Genomic DNA, 18,384 nt, shown 5'->3' with positions numbered 1-18,384 from the left:
CGCGCGTTACTATGGAAATCAATATGACATTTCAGTATTATTTCTATCAAGTACAAATTTTTTTCATCGTTTAAGCTAGTCAAGTCAAGTTTATATGATTCAACAGAAAATTTAAAAACGTTGTATATAAAAAGTTATTTTTAGCTTGTAATTATTTACATATCGGCTTACAATGTCGTGGGTTTCAGGTTTAAACCATGGTTCTGACAAATACACATATTGTTTTTCAATGTGTATTTGGAGTCAGATTATAGACCTAAGCAAGTAGCTTACATTCATTTCTCGAGAAAAACAAAAATCTGTTAATACAAACCTCAACTCTGTGGATGCTCATATGATTTCTTAGGAATTTGAATAAAAATATTACTGATAGCATAGGCCCATATTTTACAATATTATATTTATACATTAAAAACCATCTTTGCTACTAACAACAATGTAGTTGAATATTTGTCGTGTTCCTACGCCTTAACCACTCAACTAACATAAAAATATGTCAAAAAATAAATTGTAAAAAATTTTCTCTTGTTTACTATACTAACATAACTTTTATCATAACGTGCACGAAAAATAGTTATAATCAGAAAACTGTTTCAAAAGATTTCTTTTCCGATTTTTAGCCAATAACAGCGCGAACGGAAAAAATCGAGGTGCAAAGTGTAAATTCAAAAAGGCCACCCCAAAATACGAAAAAATACAAAGTATAAAAACTCCCGCGCAACTTTCTAGATAAACCTATAAAATTACTGTCAGCTCCACAACAACGTATTTTTTTTAAATCACATTGCTCTACTGCCGTCTTTTTCGGTAAGACAGCTTGCGTTAAACTGTGCTACGGCAAAATGTACGAGTAATACATACAATTTACAAGTAACCTATTTTTTGTCGATGGAAGACGTTAGCGTTGGTTAACGTTAGTTAACGTTAGACGAAGTGAGCTTGGAATCCGCATGGCTATGGCGGGGTCTGCATTCAACCAACTTGGAGTTGCATGGAGGTCAAGGCTGTATTCTGTGAGGACCAAACAAATGTCGTTTGTTTAACGCGTGCGTGCTACCTGTGCTCATGTATGGCTGTGAGACATGGCATCTTACTAAGCTTCAAGAGTCTCGGCTTTTGAGCTTTGAGAATCGATGTCTCCGCCGAATCTTAGGGGTACATTGATACGACCGCGTTACAAATATCCGAGTTCGTGAGCAGACACAGCAGCCTTCGGTAATTGAGGTTATCAGGAAGAGACGCTTTACGTGGCTAGGACACGTATTCCGGATGCCATCAAAGAGTGCGACACTTCGTACCCTTGTGGCATAGCCTCAAGGGTTCCGTCGCAGTGGCCGGCCATCCCTCACCCTGCAGCGGTGCTACAGGAGCGACATACGTGCTACAGGTCTGACATGGCGGGAAGTGCAAGAGTTGGCGATGGACCGAGGGAAGTGGCGCGAACTTGTGGTTGCCCTATGCCCCGACTTTGGGCCATGACAGGGTGGAAGAAGAAAAAGAAGAATTTTTGTACTCACGATATAAGTCGGCCCACTATCTGTCCCTGCGTCCCACGGGTACAGGTTCAAGACTTTAGACTCCACCCAGGAACAGTTAGGATTGCAGAGTTCCAGTCCTGACACTCCGACTATCCAATCTGGCGAAGGGTCTATCATAGAGACGAGTGACATCAAGTGGTGACGGCTGTCCACCCTAAATACCGCGAAGGTCTTCCCGGTGAGGTTTGGATAGGAAATTCCACGTGCTTTGATGATGGTGCGAATGTGATTGCTCTGCAACAAAAGAAAGAAAAGTTTAAGTTTATGATCAACACCAGCGATTCCTAAGCGAGATTCCGCGTGTTATAGCTCCGCAACTTTGAGCATGTCTTTGTATTATTATTAAGCATTAATAAGCATGCATAATGAATGGCTGGAAATGTATTTGATAAAGATTTCCTTTATCGCACCATTGTTCTTATCAATCTTATAAACGTCGGTAATGCAATTTATCTTTATCGCTAATTGTTTCACTTCCATTCTAATGTATATTGTCGTCTGAGAATGCCATATTATGTAATATTAATGTTTGTTTTATATAAAATCAAAATAGCTTTTCAATTATTCCGTTTTAACTCAACCTTAAAGAAGGACGCATCGACTGCATTCAATTGATATATCAAATCAAACTGTTAACAAATTATTGTCTAAAACATAATCTAATATAATATATTTCGTATTACCTTCTAATAAATTCAGTTTAAATATAAAAGGTGTCTATATGAAGTTGATCCCACCGTTCTATAATAGGCGAGCTGTAAAGTTTCCGCCATATATTAAAGTTTGGGAAACACTGATCTACATCTATAATATTACTGCCTTCGTACCGTTGCCAGCTTAAATCGATATGTACACATATATCAGTAATGATCTATTAAATATGAGTAGATAGGATCAGACAAGTAAGCTTTGTAGATTTGAAATAATTACATCTAGATCTAGAATATTGAATAATTGATTGTATGAATAATATGTAAGGTAAATCACTTATCTGCTCTAAGACAAGGCATATGAAGAGATCAGTAAATGATAAAGCTTACTATGTGTGGTGTTGTAAAACTAATTAGTACGTGTGGTGAAAACACTTTTTATACGTAATCATGTCTGATCCTAAAAGTGAAGGTTTTATTGACAGATTTTTATTTTTACGAGAAATCGCCGTTAACCACTTGCTCAACTTATTAGGTCTATTCCCTAGGTCTAAACATAAATTGTAAATTATATGTTTTTTTTTCGCCAGACCTGGAATTCGAAATCAAAACGCACACGGCTACCGGTATTTACAAATAATATATCCAGCCTCAGGGCATGCGATTAGTGTCTGTGTGTATTTTATAAAACGTGTGTATTCGTATGGATGCTATGTATACTAAATTACTCCGTCTTTTTCGAAGCCTACTTTTAAATAATATATTAGTTATACATTATTTAAAACATCCGGTTATTATATTGATTTGTTTTATAAGTTAGAGTTAATAATTATTGTATTTGTTGTCAGTGTATATTTGCCTTTTGGTGAGTATATCGATACCATAGTTCAATAGGGGAACAACTCAAAAACCTTGTTTCAAGATAATGGCGTTTGATTTTTTTTCAGTAATTCTCATTTTAATTTTAAAACCTTGATTTCGATGAAAGTGTTTGTTTTTTATATTTAATTTAGTGGAATTCATCAATGCACAATGAAGTTGTAGATTTTAATAAGGAATTAATCAATAAATTTGATTATATAACGGAATTACTGATTAATCTTAAAAAGAGTTATTCGATTTTATGACATATTGAAGAAATTATTGACTATTTTTTTGCTGAATTATAAAAAGAAGATCTTTTTTCATCGAATGGCATTCTTAACTCAAAACCTTTAAATTTTGAGTTGTTCCCCTATTGAACAATGGTATCGATTCATAGTGGCTGAAGATGCTGAAAAGCGAAACCTGGGTTGCAACAAACGACTCAAATTGAATAGTACAAAACTTAAATCTATTAGAATATCGTTATTTTATTAAAAAAAAAATATTTTTCAAATATGTACGTAACAAATACGTAACTTAATATACACTATTTATTGTAAAATTATGGATAATACTTCTCAGTTTATCATTAAAATCCATTGTGAACGTAGTAATATTATTTCCTTTGTTTTAAAACGTAGCCAATTACGATAAAATTTTAACGAACATCCGTCAATGGACCTCGGCCTATGGAGTAATAATGGGGGAGATTTTTCATTATCTATTCATACCATGTTTCAAGTAACGCGCATAATAAAACAATAGAAACCTTCTTGCTTCGCTTCAATATTCTGTGTGAGATTAAAATGTTCATTATAAATTATATGTATCGTGGAAACAAACTAAATACGTTCATCCGAAAGTCAAACTCAGATATAAATCCGTTAGTCGCAGAATCTAATCTGTGGTTTGACTATCATTTTCAATTCTCAAAAACTTTATGGAGAGACCTTGATTTCTCGCATCCAACAATGTAACTGGCCCGTCTGAATCTTCGAACCTTCAAGATATTGACTATATCAGGCATACATTGCCTTTAGAGCTCAGCATTTATACGGTTTTCTTTAACCGGATCAAGAATGCTACGGAGAATTTCGATTAGGTTCGTGTGCAATGCATTGTCAATAATAACAAGAAACGCGTGGTCAATAATGACGAAATTTCACATCTTAAATCTATTAAAAATAAAGTTAAAGATTACGACTTGGTGATCACCAAGGCAGATAAAGGCAACTCCGTTGTAATTATAAACAGAGCAGATTATTTAGAAAAAGTTAATAACTTTCTTAATCCGTGTGAGTTTGTTAAACTCAATAAAGACCATACGTCTAAAATCGCATCTAAAGTTAAAACATTAATAAATGATTGCACTATCACTTTCCCCACCGAAGCTATCAAACGTAGTGTTACTCTTATGAATCCTATGGCACCCTTACTATATGGTCAACCGAAGATACATAAGACTAATATTCCTATTAGGCCCGTGGTATCATATACGAATACGCCAACAGTCAAATTAGCATATTATATTAATAAAATTTTTAAACATCCAACAAATTTCAAAACCAAAAGAAGCGTGGAAAATTTAGTTGACTTAATTAATAAAATAAATACCATAGATTTACCTAGCAACTGTAAGCTGGTATCATTAGATGTAACCAGTTTATTTACTAATATTCCAGTTAAAGAATGTTTAGAAATAGTGTACGAAAAACTAGAAAAAGCTAAAGTACACCCATTCGAGTTAGAAGAAATTTATTCTTTAATGAAATTATGTGTAGAAAATAACTATTTCTCATTTAATTCAGAGTTTTATAATCAACTTGACGGAGTCCCTATGGGGTATCCTTTAAGTCCTTTGCTCGCAGAACTTTTTATGGACAAATTCGAATCGGAATCACTTAAAATAGACTCAGTAGCTGACATATTATATTACCATAGATACGTAGATGATATTTTGATTTGCTGGAAAGGAACTGACCGTCAACTTAACTCGTTCGTCAAAAGGGCTAACGCATTGCACTGTAATATTAAATTCACGGTCGAAGTAGAGATAGAAAACAGAATTAATTTTCTAGACCTCACTATTCAGAGGGTTAATAATAAACATAACTTCAAAATATATAGAAAACCTACCTATACTGAAACTACTATACATAAAGGATCGCAACATCCATGGATTCATAAGTTGGCGGCATACCATGCCATGATCCACAGGTTAGTTAGCGTGCATATGAAACATCAATGGTAGATAAAATATTATATAAAAAACAACTTAAATTAGCTAGATCAACAATATACCCTAACGTTAAAGATTCAAATCGTTATTACAAGTCCATTGGTTATCACGGCATTATTTCAGACAAAATTTATCAAGAAATTAAACATAGCGTTAACGTAGCATTCAAAGCTAATAATAATCTAGGATTAAACTTAAAAAATAGTAAAGATAAAATCAACAAACTGGAGAAAAGCGGAGTTTATAAAATAACATGTGGCACATGTAGTCTATGCTACATTGGTCAATCTGGCAGGTCAATAAAAACTCGTTTTGAAGAGCACCTCCGGTCTTTTAGGAATGGTAAAACAGATTCTCAGTTTGCTAAACATTTGATATCAAACTCGCATAGCATCAGTAACAATGAAACGCCACAATGTTTGCATAAATGTAATAAGGGTCCAAAATTAAATTTACTTGAACAGTTGGAAATTAATCGCGAATTATCCAAAAGTAATCACATAATTAATGAAAATTTGGTAATGTTTTCGTCGCCACTATTAAATATAATCTAAACACACGATTAAGACAATTATACTAATAATATTTTAATTGATTAATAATGTCAATAAATAACCATCGAACACTGTAATTTTGATAAATTTTGAAAATTTCGATATCCAATTTAAAAAACCCACTTAGGGTTTTCAAAGTATTAATAATATTACAATTAATAATAATGTAAAAAAAAATCATAATATTGCTGAAACGAATAAGAAAATGTATTCTGTCTCTATCTATACACGTATAGTATTTAAGCAAAGGCAAACGGCCTATCTGAATAGTCTTGATAATGGTGTTACAACCGAAATAGCTATCGACAAACCTTTTATAAAAAAACCTGTAGAATTTAATATTAATTATATTTTCATTTCTTGTAAAATGGAATTCTACCAAGTAAATGCTAACTCAATTAATAAGTTTACGCCTAATAAGCCAAATATATTATAATTTTGAACGTTTTAAAACGATAAATGTTTTGTGTACTATAGTTTCTTCAAAATACTATAACTTTTACATCTTTGTAATAAAATCAGCATTATAAAAATATAACAATACTGCTTCCATTGAAAAAATGAAAACTATTTGACGAACAAGTGTAGACAGTTCACACAGTGCATACAGTGACGTCCCTAGACAAAATGCCGACCCTGGTCAGCGCCATAATGCCGCCTCATTTTTTATACAATATTTTTTATCACCCGTGCTCGTGTCGTTTCTGGTCACCAAGGACGTCGAAGGGACGTAGAAGTAAACTAGACATCGCGAACCCGACAAAAAAATAAAGTCCTGTTAAACCATTTGTGGTAATTAATACATTTTTTTCGAACCAGTGAGCTGAATTATTGAAAGGAAAGATATTTTCGTTAACTTATTTCTATATATACCAAATGATTCTCCTTTGTTTGCCACCCTTCAAGTAACTGCCGCCCCCAAGCGACGCTCAATCTGCCTACCCCTACGGGACGTCACTGAGTGCGTAACATGATTTCAACCTAAAGTATACGCAAAACTACTGGGTGTTAAAACAAGAATTAAAAAGTTAAAGTGAAGTGATTAAATGTGGATATAGGTATAATACAGAGCGATTGGTTTCATGTTTACGTTATATACCCGAGATTTCGTCTTTTTGGATAGTAGCTTGGGCCTGAATAGACTGTCCAGTATAAAGAACGCTGCGTTTCCACTCTTCAGTCTGCTGGTATGTTCGAGGTTTATCTCTTTTTTTGGAAGATGCTGATTTTCAATAGTACTTAAACAGCAGAACTTTTGAATGTCAAGATACCCACCAAAATGTTCCCAGGATATCTATTAATTATTCCTCGACACTTTTAAATATGGTAGCATGAAGTATTACAAACTATTTACGTAAAAATACAATAATTATTTATGGGAATGCTCTAAATCAACAGCATTTACGGACTATACGCCACAGCTTTGAGGGTAGGTAAAAGTATTTATATACTGTTTTATATACCCTGCCGTTATACAAGTAAATTAATAAATACATGCGCCATCATAATCATCAAATCCATAATCCAACCAGATACTGGCCTTCTGACTCAACCACAATATAATATATTGACTATAATAGATACAACCTTTTGACTAATTAACAATTTGACCTACATAGAGCGATGGAAAATAGCCTGTGAAAGTCTAGACTACATCTAACTCGTAAATATTGCTATAAGCTTCATACATGTTTGTTTTCTATGTGTTATTGATTGAAAAATTTTGGCAACGACTCCAACTAGGTGTTATACAAGATAAACCGATTGACCTATAAACGAGAGATGAAAATTGGATTTTCTCCTGCTAACATGTAATCCAGTCCAAGTTTTGGTAGGCAATTTAATTTGTCAGCTATTTTTAAAAGCACTCTACATAAAAAAAACGGTGAAAAGTTTGGGCACATACCAAGTGCAATAATAATTCTCAATTAGGCACGATATACTGATGTTTTTATTTAATAATAACTTATAGCCGAGCGGTAACGTGTTGGCTTATACTATTGTAGGTTCCAGGTTCGAATCCCGGGTTTGGCAAATTTCACATATTGTTTTTCAATATTTGTTTAAATCTATAGTATGGACATAATAGGTTGAGCAAGTGGCTAACATACATTTATCTTATTTACAAAAAAACTGTTAATACAACCTGGAACAGTGCTGCAAACTTTGCGTTTTTCCTGCCAAATCTAGCATTTTTAAATAAATATCTAGCTTGCAAAATTGTTATCTGGCGTATGATATGACGTTAAATCTATAATTTTACATACATCGAAAATAATTTAAAATTTCTTTTAAAAAATGTTAGAATATTAGACCATATTTTATTTTTGAAAATTAACATGATTTCCTTCAAGACATTATATCTTATCAATAAAATAAACGTTACATACAATATTTTAGTGATGATCAAATTTTGTATATTTAATGGTTTTTAACTGTACGATTTATTTAAATGATGGTTATAAATTTAATAAATTCTTCTTCAATATTGGTTGTTGTAATGATTTTTTTGTAAAGGTATTTTCTAGCCATTTTTATTTTGTGAAAATCTGGCATTATTTCTGCCACCTAGCTTATTTTTTTACTTTATTTAGCATATTTTTACTAATATTGGCAGTAAGAAACTCAGGTATCGAGGCCTATATTATGATCCAATTAGAATTGAACATAGTGATATAGGTAATAAGGTAATCTATTATAACCCAACGTAGATTAGAAATTAACGGGTATTACTCACGATTGACGGATGACTCTCAGATGAGTATCAGATAGGTAGGTTATAACTATAAAACCAATCGTCCAAGATCGGCGATGTGTCTATTGATTTTCCTTTGAACCGTTTTATAGAAAAACCGCGCTTTAAGATTTTAAATACACAATCAAACATGTTCCAAATACAATAATTAACCATTACACAGTAGTTCAGTGTTACTGTAACTTATTAGTAGGTAATGAAATAATTACCTCGGCTTTGAGTTCACTCTCCAGCACTCTCGTGGCACCATGTTCCGCCAACTGACGCAGACCTTCGGTAGCCTGACGGTTGTAGTCCCAGAATCTGTATTCCGCAGCGTGGGACGCTCCTATGACGTCACTGAACCTCGTCAGCCAGCCGTTGTCAGGGAAGTCTTTTGGGTGCGTGTGCCTTGACCACAGGCCTTCGAATGTGACCTATTATTTAAAAGAAAATAATTGTTATTATTATTCCGGCATATTACATGACACATTAATTCAATGTAACGCTATATTTAAATTACGCATACATAAATACAACAAACATTAATAATTATTGAAAATTACAGGCTTTAAAAATACATTTGATGAAATATTGTCAATCGATTAGAAGATTTAGCACATAATGTTTTTTTTCATTTTCTCAAGATGTCTAGTGCTTAAACCATGGTAGAAATAAATAATTAAGTCAGCTTGGAGAGATCTTTATCCAGCATTATATTGATCCAGGTATAAGATATTAATGAATTCACAAATTTAATAAAATTATATTTTTCAAATTACGTTGTACTTCTTGTTATATCATAGATAGTAATATCCAATGACATTATTAATGGACGACGCACTCAATACAGTAGCTAGCAAGTAAATTCGCATATTCGCACGTATATGTAGACGTCACGCAATTCCATTGTGCGATATCACGCATCGGTAATTTATAGCAATATGACCTTTATTGTAATGGCGTTAGAGCAGTGTTTCAAATGTCAATGTTCATTTGAGCGAACCCGTTCGAACCGAACCATCCGGCAGACCCAACAAAAAGCATCAAGAATTTATAGCAATATCACCTTTATTGTAATGGCGTTAGAACAGATTATGCCATTCGGCAGACCCGACAATAAAGTGAGTGTCATTTTTTTCCCCAGATGATTCGTCCATATTAATGTCATTGGTAATATCACACTGCGACAGATGGTAGAGTACAATATGCTTCATAACTTTGCACTCCGGCTCTAGGATCAAAATAATGTACTCGTAATATATTCTAAAAATATGTTTTTTTATATAATATATTATCTATTTATTTTCTTATTGCTACATAATATATTAATACAAGTGAATAACATATTTGATCTAATTTTATGCAAGATAATCAGGCAAAGATCCATATCAGTGTAGTAAAAATTGCAAAGATATAAAGCGTATACTGTCCTTTGTTTTGAATGGCAGAAAACCAGACATGATTTTATTTCTAGGGGTGGGTAATTGATAATAGGTACTTCATTAACACATTTATTTCGGTACTTATTTATACATTCGAGCCAATTTATAATGATTATATATAGGGTTATGGAATTTATTTATTGACTTATTGTAAGGAGCTCGAGATTACAACACGCTTTCTTACCCCGAAAAAATGCCCATACATGATCGAATGACAACTAATCCCTTCTCAAGTATAATGATGCAAAAGTACGTATTTAATCGATTTCGCTGGAGTACAGCGCGTCTTGCTAACAAGGTGCGAATGTCTTACAGTATCTAAATAATTTGGTCTACTTTGGTCAATAAATCGCAATTAAAATAATATATATAATATTAAAACTTGAAACCAATTCGCTAATAAAGTAAATAGATGTCTAACGTGGCCTACTTTTAAAGAATTAAGTATTTGAAAGTTTAAAATAAATATTGAGGAATCACATAGATAGCAATATAGTTGTTATAGTACAGTATATATTATGTGTGTTTAGTGCCTCATCCATCAGATTTATGCGAAAAATATGTTAAAACAAATTTTCCATCAGAAATATTGCCTGGAGTTAATATAGTGACATTAAGACTAACAATTATTGTAAGAAGTTGCCTCGGTATGTTATTGCCTAAAGCCAGGGAACACAACAATACTGGGAAATGGATTTCATTGACACTTGAAATATTGAAACGTGATATTATGTCAACAATTCAAATTACTCAATTTCGTTGTAGGCTTCGATTGGAAAGTCGTGATTAAATTAATCGACAAATTTACATCTCAAATCCAACATGAAAAATAAAAAGCATTTCTCTTATTAATTCTTGATATTTCATGGAAGATTATTAACACCCTTATCGTTGTAATTTTACAGGAGTAGCAATATACAAAAAAAAATCTCGAAAAGTTTTTTCTTACTTCATATTTAGCCTCATCGCAAGCGCAGCATTGCTGAATGATTGGAGGCTGCATGTCGAAGGTCTCTTCAACATCTTCACAGAGAGTTTTACTAAGGGGTCCTTCGTCCATGTACCAGACGTCATGGTGTTCAACGACCGTTGCTTTCAGAGTAACGCAACCACTTCCAGGAGGCGGTGATGACCATAACACCTGTTAAAAATAAGAAAATTAAAATATAATATATGTATTTTACATTGATATTATGAAGGAGGATTTGGTTTGACTTTAATTAAAATCATGGATTCGGAAGAAATGAATTCACTTTCTTTTTTATAGAAAAAATTGTAAGACAGATGTTTATGAAAGTAACAAAAACATTAAGTGTAAGTTTATTTAATAACTATCAAGATTTAGTGTGTATTAATTTGTTGTTAGGGATGAAACACTATTTTTTTTAAATTAAGACCAGCTGAAAGGTGGCGTATTTGGGTCTACGACACGCCTAGACGGCGGTTCAAGGACTCTTCGATAAGCATCTGTTATCTTTTTTTGAGTGTAAAAGTAACTGTAAATTTAACATTATGATAAAATTTAGTAGAATTATTTATTTTGTTGTCGTGCATACCTGTCTAGCCTTTGATTGTTTTGTTTCAAAATTAATATGATAATAAGTTAAATATTTTTTCCATGATGAAAGACGCCACGACCATTTCTCTTTACTAATCGCTTTAATATGAGAATTATGGAGGATCATTTATGGAATCAGACGCGCACAGAAGCGGATGGGAGGTTTTGGGTCCGGACTCGCCCCCAGAAATTGAAAAATTCAAACTATGTAAGTAAATGGAACTGAGGATCGAAACCTGTATGATTTGACTGTCGAAAATACATTTTAATAGGCTGCCCCCACTCCTATCGGCATTATACAATAAGCAAGGTCTATGACCATTGAAAAACCCATGGAACCTATAAATTGGTGCAATCCATTTGGGGCATTCAATGTTTGCTTTAATATTCGGATGCGGCATGTCTGAAATACAAGACAGTGTGGACGTCATAAACGGACACTTATAATACGATAAGTCTAATAATTATGACCGTTAACGCTTTCGCTGCTGAATAGATAATGAGATTTTAATTGCCCCCTTTAAAATGCACGTTAATTACATCGATCGGCCGCCTGGTCATTACGCACCGTGTGCGTCTTCCGCGTCCAAAGTATTAAGCTACGCGCATTGGATAACCACTTGTGGATGTGACAGTTCGCAATAACTCGCATAAACACCAGTAAACTGCAGGTTCACCTAAGGATGTTTTCTTTGGTGTGTGGAGTCTCTGGAGAAGCTATAAGTAGTAGAGACTTGATTGCTTCAGATTCCAATGTCGTAATATCAAAACTTTTGAATGATGCGTTTTTACCTTTATTATCAATAATGGATACGTCATTCAGGCTTATATTTGGAGACCTAATATAGCCCATGTCGGTGACATTAACCAAGAAGTAGGCGGAGTAAATGTGGAAGACAAATATTATTGCACCTGCTCGATTTTTAAACCTTTTTCTGTGTACTCGCCTGCGGTCAGTAAATAATATAACGTACTTAGCAGTATAAAAATAAAGAACGTTAAGATGAAAAATATTTTTAAACATAGGTATTTTTTACTCTGCAATCGCAAAATGGCAAAAGCCTTGGCAAGAAGAGCTACATCATAAAAATTGTTTATATCCACATTACACATAAATTTAACTGAGTTAAATCTTCAAAATTTCCTTGGGCCCTCTCAAATTAGATAAAATATGAACGGTCGGGCCGCGAGGGATTAAAACACACCTCGAAAGTAAACCGTTAAAATGAAATGGCCACGTTTTATTTTTCTTTGCGAATAAATCATAATTTCAGGACGACCTAGCAGGATGGCCTAGTAAAAAGGTGAATTAAAATTTATACCTGGACATGTTTGAAGTTGCCTTTGTTTTAAATTAATGTGAAGTTCTCCGCGAAGGGAGGATCCTAAATAAATTAGAACAAGTAGGGTTCAAAATGCGGTAAGGGTATATTTATTGAAATGTCCAGAGGTTTTTTGCTTGACTGGATTATTATGTTTTTATTCAAACATACACAGCACTACTTAAGGCTATACTTCAGCTGTGTCACGGTCTAAAACGATCGTGACTATGCGACGCGCAGATTGTACAAACGACGCGTGACGAACAAAAAAGAGTTTGTTATAAAAATCCAACATGCGTCCATTTAATGTTATGTTTATTGTTATTTAAATATTAATAATAATATACTCATTTCCATGTTTTGTTTTTCGTGTAAATACGTAACATTTTTTAGTAATCTTTACATGGTTTAAGAATTAATTCTTCCGACGCACATCACAAAATAAATTGACGTGCTAACAGGTCGACTGTCGCTCTCCGACTGGCAACGCGGCCGAAATTACGTCCCACCTATTGTTGAAAATTATTTGCCGTTTCACTGAAGTATGCTCAAACATATTTAAAATGACTATACCTATATATGCATATGACCGTTTGATATTTGTTTCACAATTTTCAAATTCGTATATGAACCATTTTAGCAGTGAATCCGTCAAAATTTATGAAATACTTAGTATTTTTTTAAGAAGAATAAACAAAACATCTATTTATATCAGTATTCAGTATGTTCTCTACAGTGTATTAGAGGACTTTTTGCGACTGACATGATATTAAATCTCAAATTACATCGACAGATTCTTAGGCCAATCGTCTACCACGATCACCCACCAAAGTGAAAAGTCACCTTTGAGTCGTTCCCTGGAGTCGTGAGTAGTCATGAGTAGGGAATCCAATCCCGAGTCAAAATTCTGATCCCGGGATTTCGGGATTACAATTTGACAATCCCGGGATCCCGGGACTGGTCCCGGGATTGGCATCTTTTCAATTGTTAATATAAAATTTTTATATTTACAAATAACATTGATAAAATCGGTCAAAAATAAATCTAGTATAATTTATACTATTTAAGACATTTATTGTTTACGTTCAATCTTGGAAATACACAAGTTTATTGGAGTATATAATATTGTAATATAAATAATAATGTAAATTTAATAGGAGATTGCTGTTTCTGATAGTAAAGACTTAATGAATGGATTAGCGAGATTTAAAATAGTAAAGGAAATAATCATGGCGTACTTATGGCCTTTCCGCTTCATAAATCTAATTAGTCAGCCAAATATGAAACTGCTGTAAAACGTATGATACGAGTATCATGGTGGAATTACTTTGTTAAAAGTGCAAAGCATTGTTTTTTTCCAATCTTTCCATTTTTAATAATTTATGTGAAAAAATAAAATGAATCGGCAACCTACACATGGGTATAAATCAAACTTCATTCAAACTCAGTTCATTTCTAATGTAGTTATTTTTTATCAAAAGTATTTTTTCTGTTATATTTCGCTTTTATTTTATTTTCCTTAAAAATTGATCAATCGATCAAGACAAAAATCAATCCCGAAATTCCGGGATTATGTTTACCAATCCCGGGATTCATAGGTATCGAAAATAGCTCGGGATCCCGGGATTGGATTCCCTAGTCGTGACTGAATTGGAACAATTCCAATTTTTTGAGCACAATCGCGTCGTTTAACTTTGACCTTCCATGAGTGATCGTGCTGATGACGTTTAGATAATGAAGGTTGCCTAATATTATTAATTATTTAACAGACAATCATAATACATAACAAAAATATAATACCGTAGTATAAATACAATCAGTCACTCGTTACTTGTTTTGATTTCATTTGTTGCTTTACTTATAATTGTTCACACTAGCAACTGAGCGTATATTATGAACCAATCAAATCAAGCGTCAATGCGATTGAGTTGGTAGCTAATTCCGTGCAATTGATATTAAAGTCGACAATTGCTTACGGCGATCGTTGAATCTCGTTGAGACTGTGAGTTTGCTAGAGCTTTACACACTTGGTGGGGATGAAAGGTCACGAAACATATTATAAAAATTCAGAGACTGCACTGAATTTCGAAGGAGTTGTCAGTAAGTCGGATTATGCACGCATATCATAAAGATCTAGATACTCTAAAACTAAAATGGTAAGACCGTACTATGGAGGATTCAATGATGCTTATCAAGAATCCAAAGTGGCAAAGTAAAAATTCGAAAAAAGCGCCCCAAAATACATACAAATGCAAAGTACCAAAACTTTCTAGGTTACTTTCTTACCAAAAATGGCTGGAATATTATTTTTATGACGTGTTGCATTCATGACACATAAAAGGAGTGAACGAATCTTTCAAAGATTACAGTAGAAATTTAATCACCTGCTGTAACTGGATTTGTTGAAAGATTAAATGTAGGTATTATAAGTATTTCGGATTCTTTATAGAATCTACAAAATCTTTTCCAGTCACTTAATTTCAAATCCATCCAGTCATAGCCCCTATCTTATTTCATATAATACTGAAAAGAACATTTACAAAAACACTCGAAAATACTGTCAAATCTAATGCATCCATTTACTTGATTCTCTCGCATAAAAATAAAAATGAAGCTCGTTGTAGATTTATTTTGACAGGTGCAAAATGATGGGGGGAAGAATCAGCTTGCGAATCTGTCGCATCGTCTCGTTTTACTGTCACAACGAACGAGATATATGTCATAAAAATAACGGCGTCACCGACTCGTCAGCTGGGCGGCTAGACGGCGGCCATATTGCTCCAAGCGCCATGTTGAATTACCGTCACAATTTTAGCGATATTTTTATGTCAATATACACACGCATAGATAGTGATTTAGTATGGTGTTTATATCAATAAACTAGCTGACCCGGCAAACGTTGTTCTGCCATATAAATTATTTTTAGTGAATATTTTGGTTGTTAAATAAAAAATAACGAATGTATCGTAAGTGTGTGGGGATATGATCTATGACAGAAAGAGGAATAGAGCGCTGTAGACGATGACAGCCGCTAAAAACAAAAAAAACGTCAACTATTCATTTTCTCAATTCAAAATGACTTGTCCCTTCCAGAAAATTAGCGGATATTGAAGAGCGTCGTATGAACGGTGTGTGTCAGCGATGAACTCCAGATTATTGTTTCTTCTTCGAATCACGATTTCTCGCGTCGATATGCGGTCGCCAACCATGATTCCAGCAATGTCGTCAATAACAGGTGCATTGAATCGACGCACGTGCTCTCCAGCTGGTGTTTTATCAGGATTGATGACAATAGCGTGATTGTCACTTTGCAATTCGTGCATGTGTGCTTTGAAGAATTTCAATAATTCATTGTGCTCATTCAACAGGGCGTCCAGTTCGCCGACGATGCGCCTGGAAATAGGCAAATTGAGGCCATTGTAGCCGCAATGTGCATCCACATGATTGATGTCCTCACCGCCCATGAAGTAGATTTGTAAAAATTTATGTAGTTCGTTTGGCATTGGCAGCAATGAGCCTACTTTGTGGTATACTTGGCCTTTGATTTTGAACGTAAAATGGAATTGTTGACCATTTGCCGCAGTATTGTGAACTATTTATGTTGCTCCGAACAAAGTCTTTTGGAAGCATGAATTGAATGTGCGAATGGACTTCAGGAACAGGTTTGAATCTGGAACCGTGCCGATGAGCAAGCCGTTCAATGATTCTGGTGGTATCTCAATTTCTGGTAGTTGCACTTTTCCTGATGCACAACACATCCCGGCTGACTCATGTTTGAATTTGAGCGCATGACAATGGGGACATTCTTTGTCCATAGCACCAATCAGCACTTTTGGATGAGCGGAATATTCAATATCTGGCTCGTACTCGAATGCGAGACGAAGGAACGAAGCGGATGTAAACGTTCGATGTAGTTGTTGGCGTTGTTGGTCATTTGCTCTCCGTGTGTTAACTACGAACCGGCGCGCTTAGCTCTGTTCCAATTGTCGTTGTTGATTTCGTTCAGCTCGTGCCTCTTGTGATTAGGATGCACGCAATTGCGACATGCTTACACGCACGTTTTTGTTATCTTGTTGGATTTGTTCGTCTGTTCTTTCTGCTCTACTATTTCGCATGTTTGTTGCTTTATTCGTTCGACGGCCCAAATTGCCCCCCTTGCGTCTTGATGGCATTATGCACTGTAATAAACGCACATAAAAATAGATAAATTAAAATAAATCGTACAAAATTTTGCACGCACTGCGTTGTGATATGCCGAATGAAATGTCAAAATGACGCGGCGCTTTTCTTGAATTCTTCTCGTACGTAGCGCCATCTGTCATTCAACAACATAAATAATTTCGTTCTGTTTGAAATACGAACGACGGTTAAATTTGATCATACAAAAATAATAAAATGGCGATTAAAAAATGGGAGGGTGGGGGTAAGAGGGTGAAAATTTGGGGTTATAAGTATTTTTTGATGCAAAATAATAAAAAAATACAAAAAGAAATTTTCAAAAAAATAAAAGAAAAAATTTTCTGGATAGAGATACCCTAATCACCTAGCGGTATGAAATATACTTGTTGACCTATTCTCATACCTAACAAATATACATAAAAAAAATCATAAAAATCGGTCGAGCTATTTTGGAGGAGTTCGACCACAAACATCGTGACACGAGATTTTTATATATAGGTATAGAGATAGAGATATTCATTGCGAAATTCTGACGGAGGAAAATACTATATTTGTTTTAGAAAATACTCATTTAGGCAATCAATAAGGCAGTAATAAAGTCACATAATTTTTTTATAAAAATCATAAGTGACTTATTAATACTCAATATAAACCTGCTGATTTTTAATACAATATTTTGAAAGCTTTATTTTGACTTAAAACTGTAGAACTTTTCAAAATTAGGCACTAATTACTCAACTACAGAATTTTCGTCAGGCCGATGTTTTTAATAATTTCTATTTTATAGTCATGATTTATTAAAAAAATATTTTACGTTAATATTAGTATTACTAGTAGAATTCCACAGTGTAATAGTACCATAATGACCGTCTCTGAAGCAATAGGTGTGAGGTTCGATTTTTACGTCCAGCAAAATTTGTACGTCGTATTTAATGCATGTTTAATTTAAAATAAGGACTCATTGGATTAAGCAAATAATCAAAAACCATTCCCGGTGAACGTATGTTACTATAACTTTTTCTTTCACCATGGGCATTCGGCACTATCCGCCCACGTAGGAGATGGGCGGATAAAGTCAAGAGAGGCACAGAGAGGCTGAATGTGACCAACTGAAAAAAGAGAGAGGCCAGTATAGAGATATCTTTATGGAGTTTGAGCAGTCAATCATAGACATTAATGGTCTATCACGCCAACCTAACTTACTAAGTAATATAACTTTTACTCGCGTGCAACATTTTTTCAACGCGTGTTTGGGTATCAATGCAATGACCGTTATGAAGTGTAATAGATCTAGCTAGAGC

General features: G+C 34.0%; 1 protein-coding gene across 1 annotated transcript in view; it reads right to left on the bottom strand.

Annotated features, from left to right (window-relative positions):
- LOC147064276 (spondin-1-like) overlaps positions 1–18,384 on the bottom strand; it is a 388,697-nt gene that overhangs the window by 111,535 nt on the left and 258,778 nt on the right. The window contains exons 5-7 of the mRNA XM_085958532.1: positions 10,974–11,165; positions 8,810–9,016; positions 1,518–1,772 (exon numbers count right to left, since the gene is read on the bottom strand). Of these exons, the coding sequence (XP_085814658.1) occupies positions 1,518–1,772; positions 8,810–9,016; positions 10,974–11,165 (654 nt within the window). The remainder of the gene's footprint in view (positions 1–1,517; positions 1,773–8,809; positions 9,017–10,973; positions 11,166–18,384) is intronic.

Source organism: Rhyacophila brunnea, unplaced genomic scaffold, assembly GCF_057557595.1.
Source record: "Rhyacophila brunnea isolate RB1 unplaced genomic scaffold, BYU_Rbru_1.0 scaffold_8, whole genome shotgun sequence".
Taxonomy (NCBI): Eukaryota; Metazoa; Arthropoda; class Insecta; order Trichoptera; family Rhyacophilidae; genus Rhyacophila; species Rhyacophila brunnea.
The sequence above is the reverse complement of the archived record's forward strand: the minus strand, read 5'-3'. Positions and strand labels throughout refer to the sequence as shown.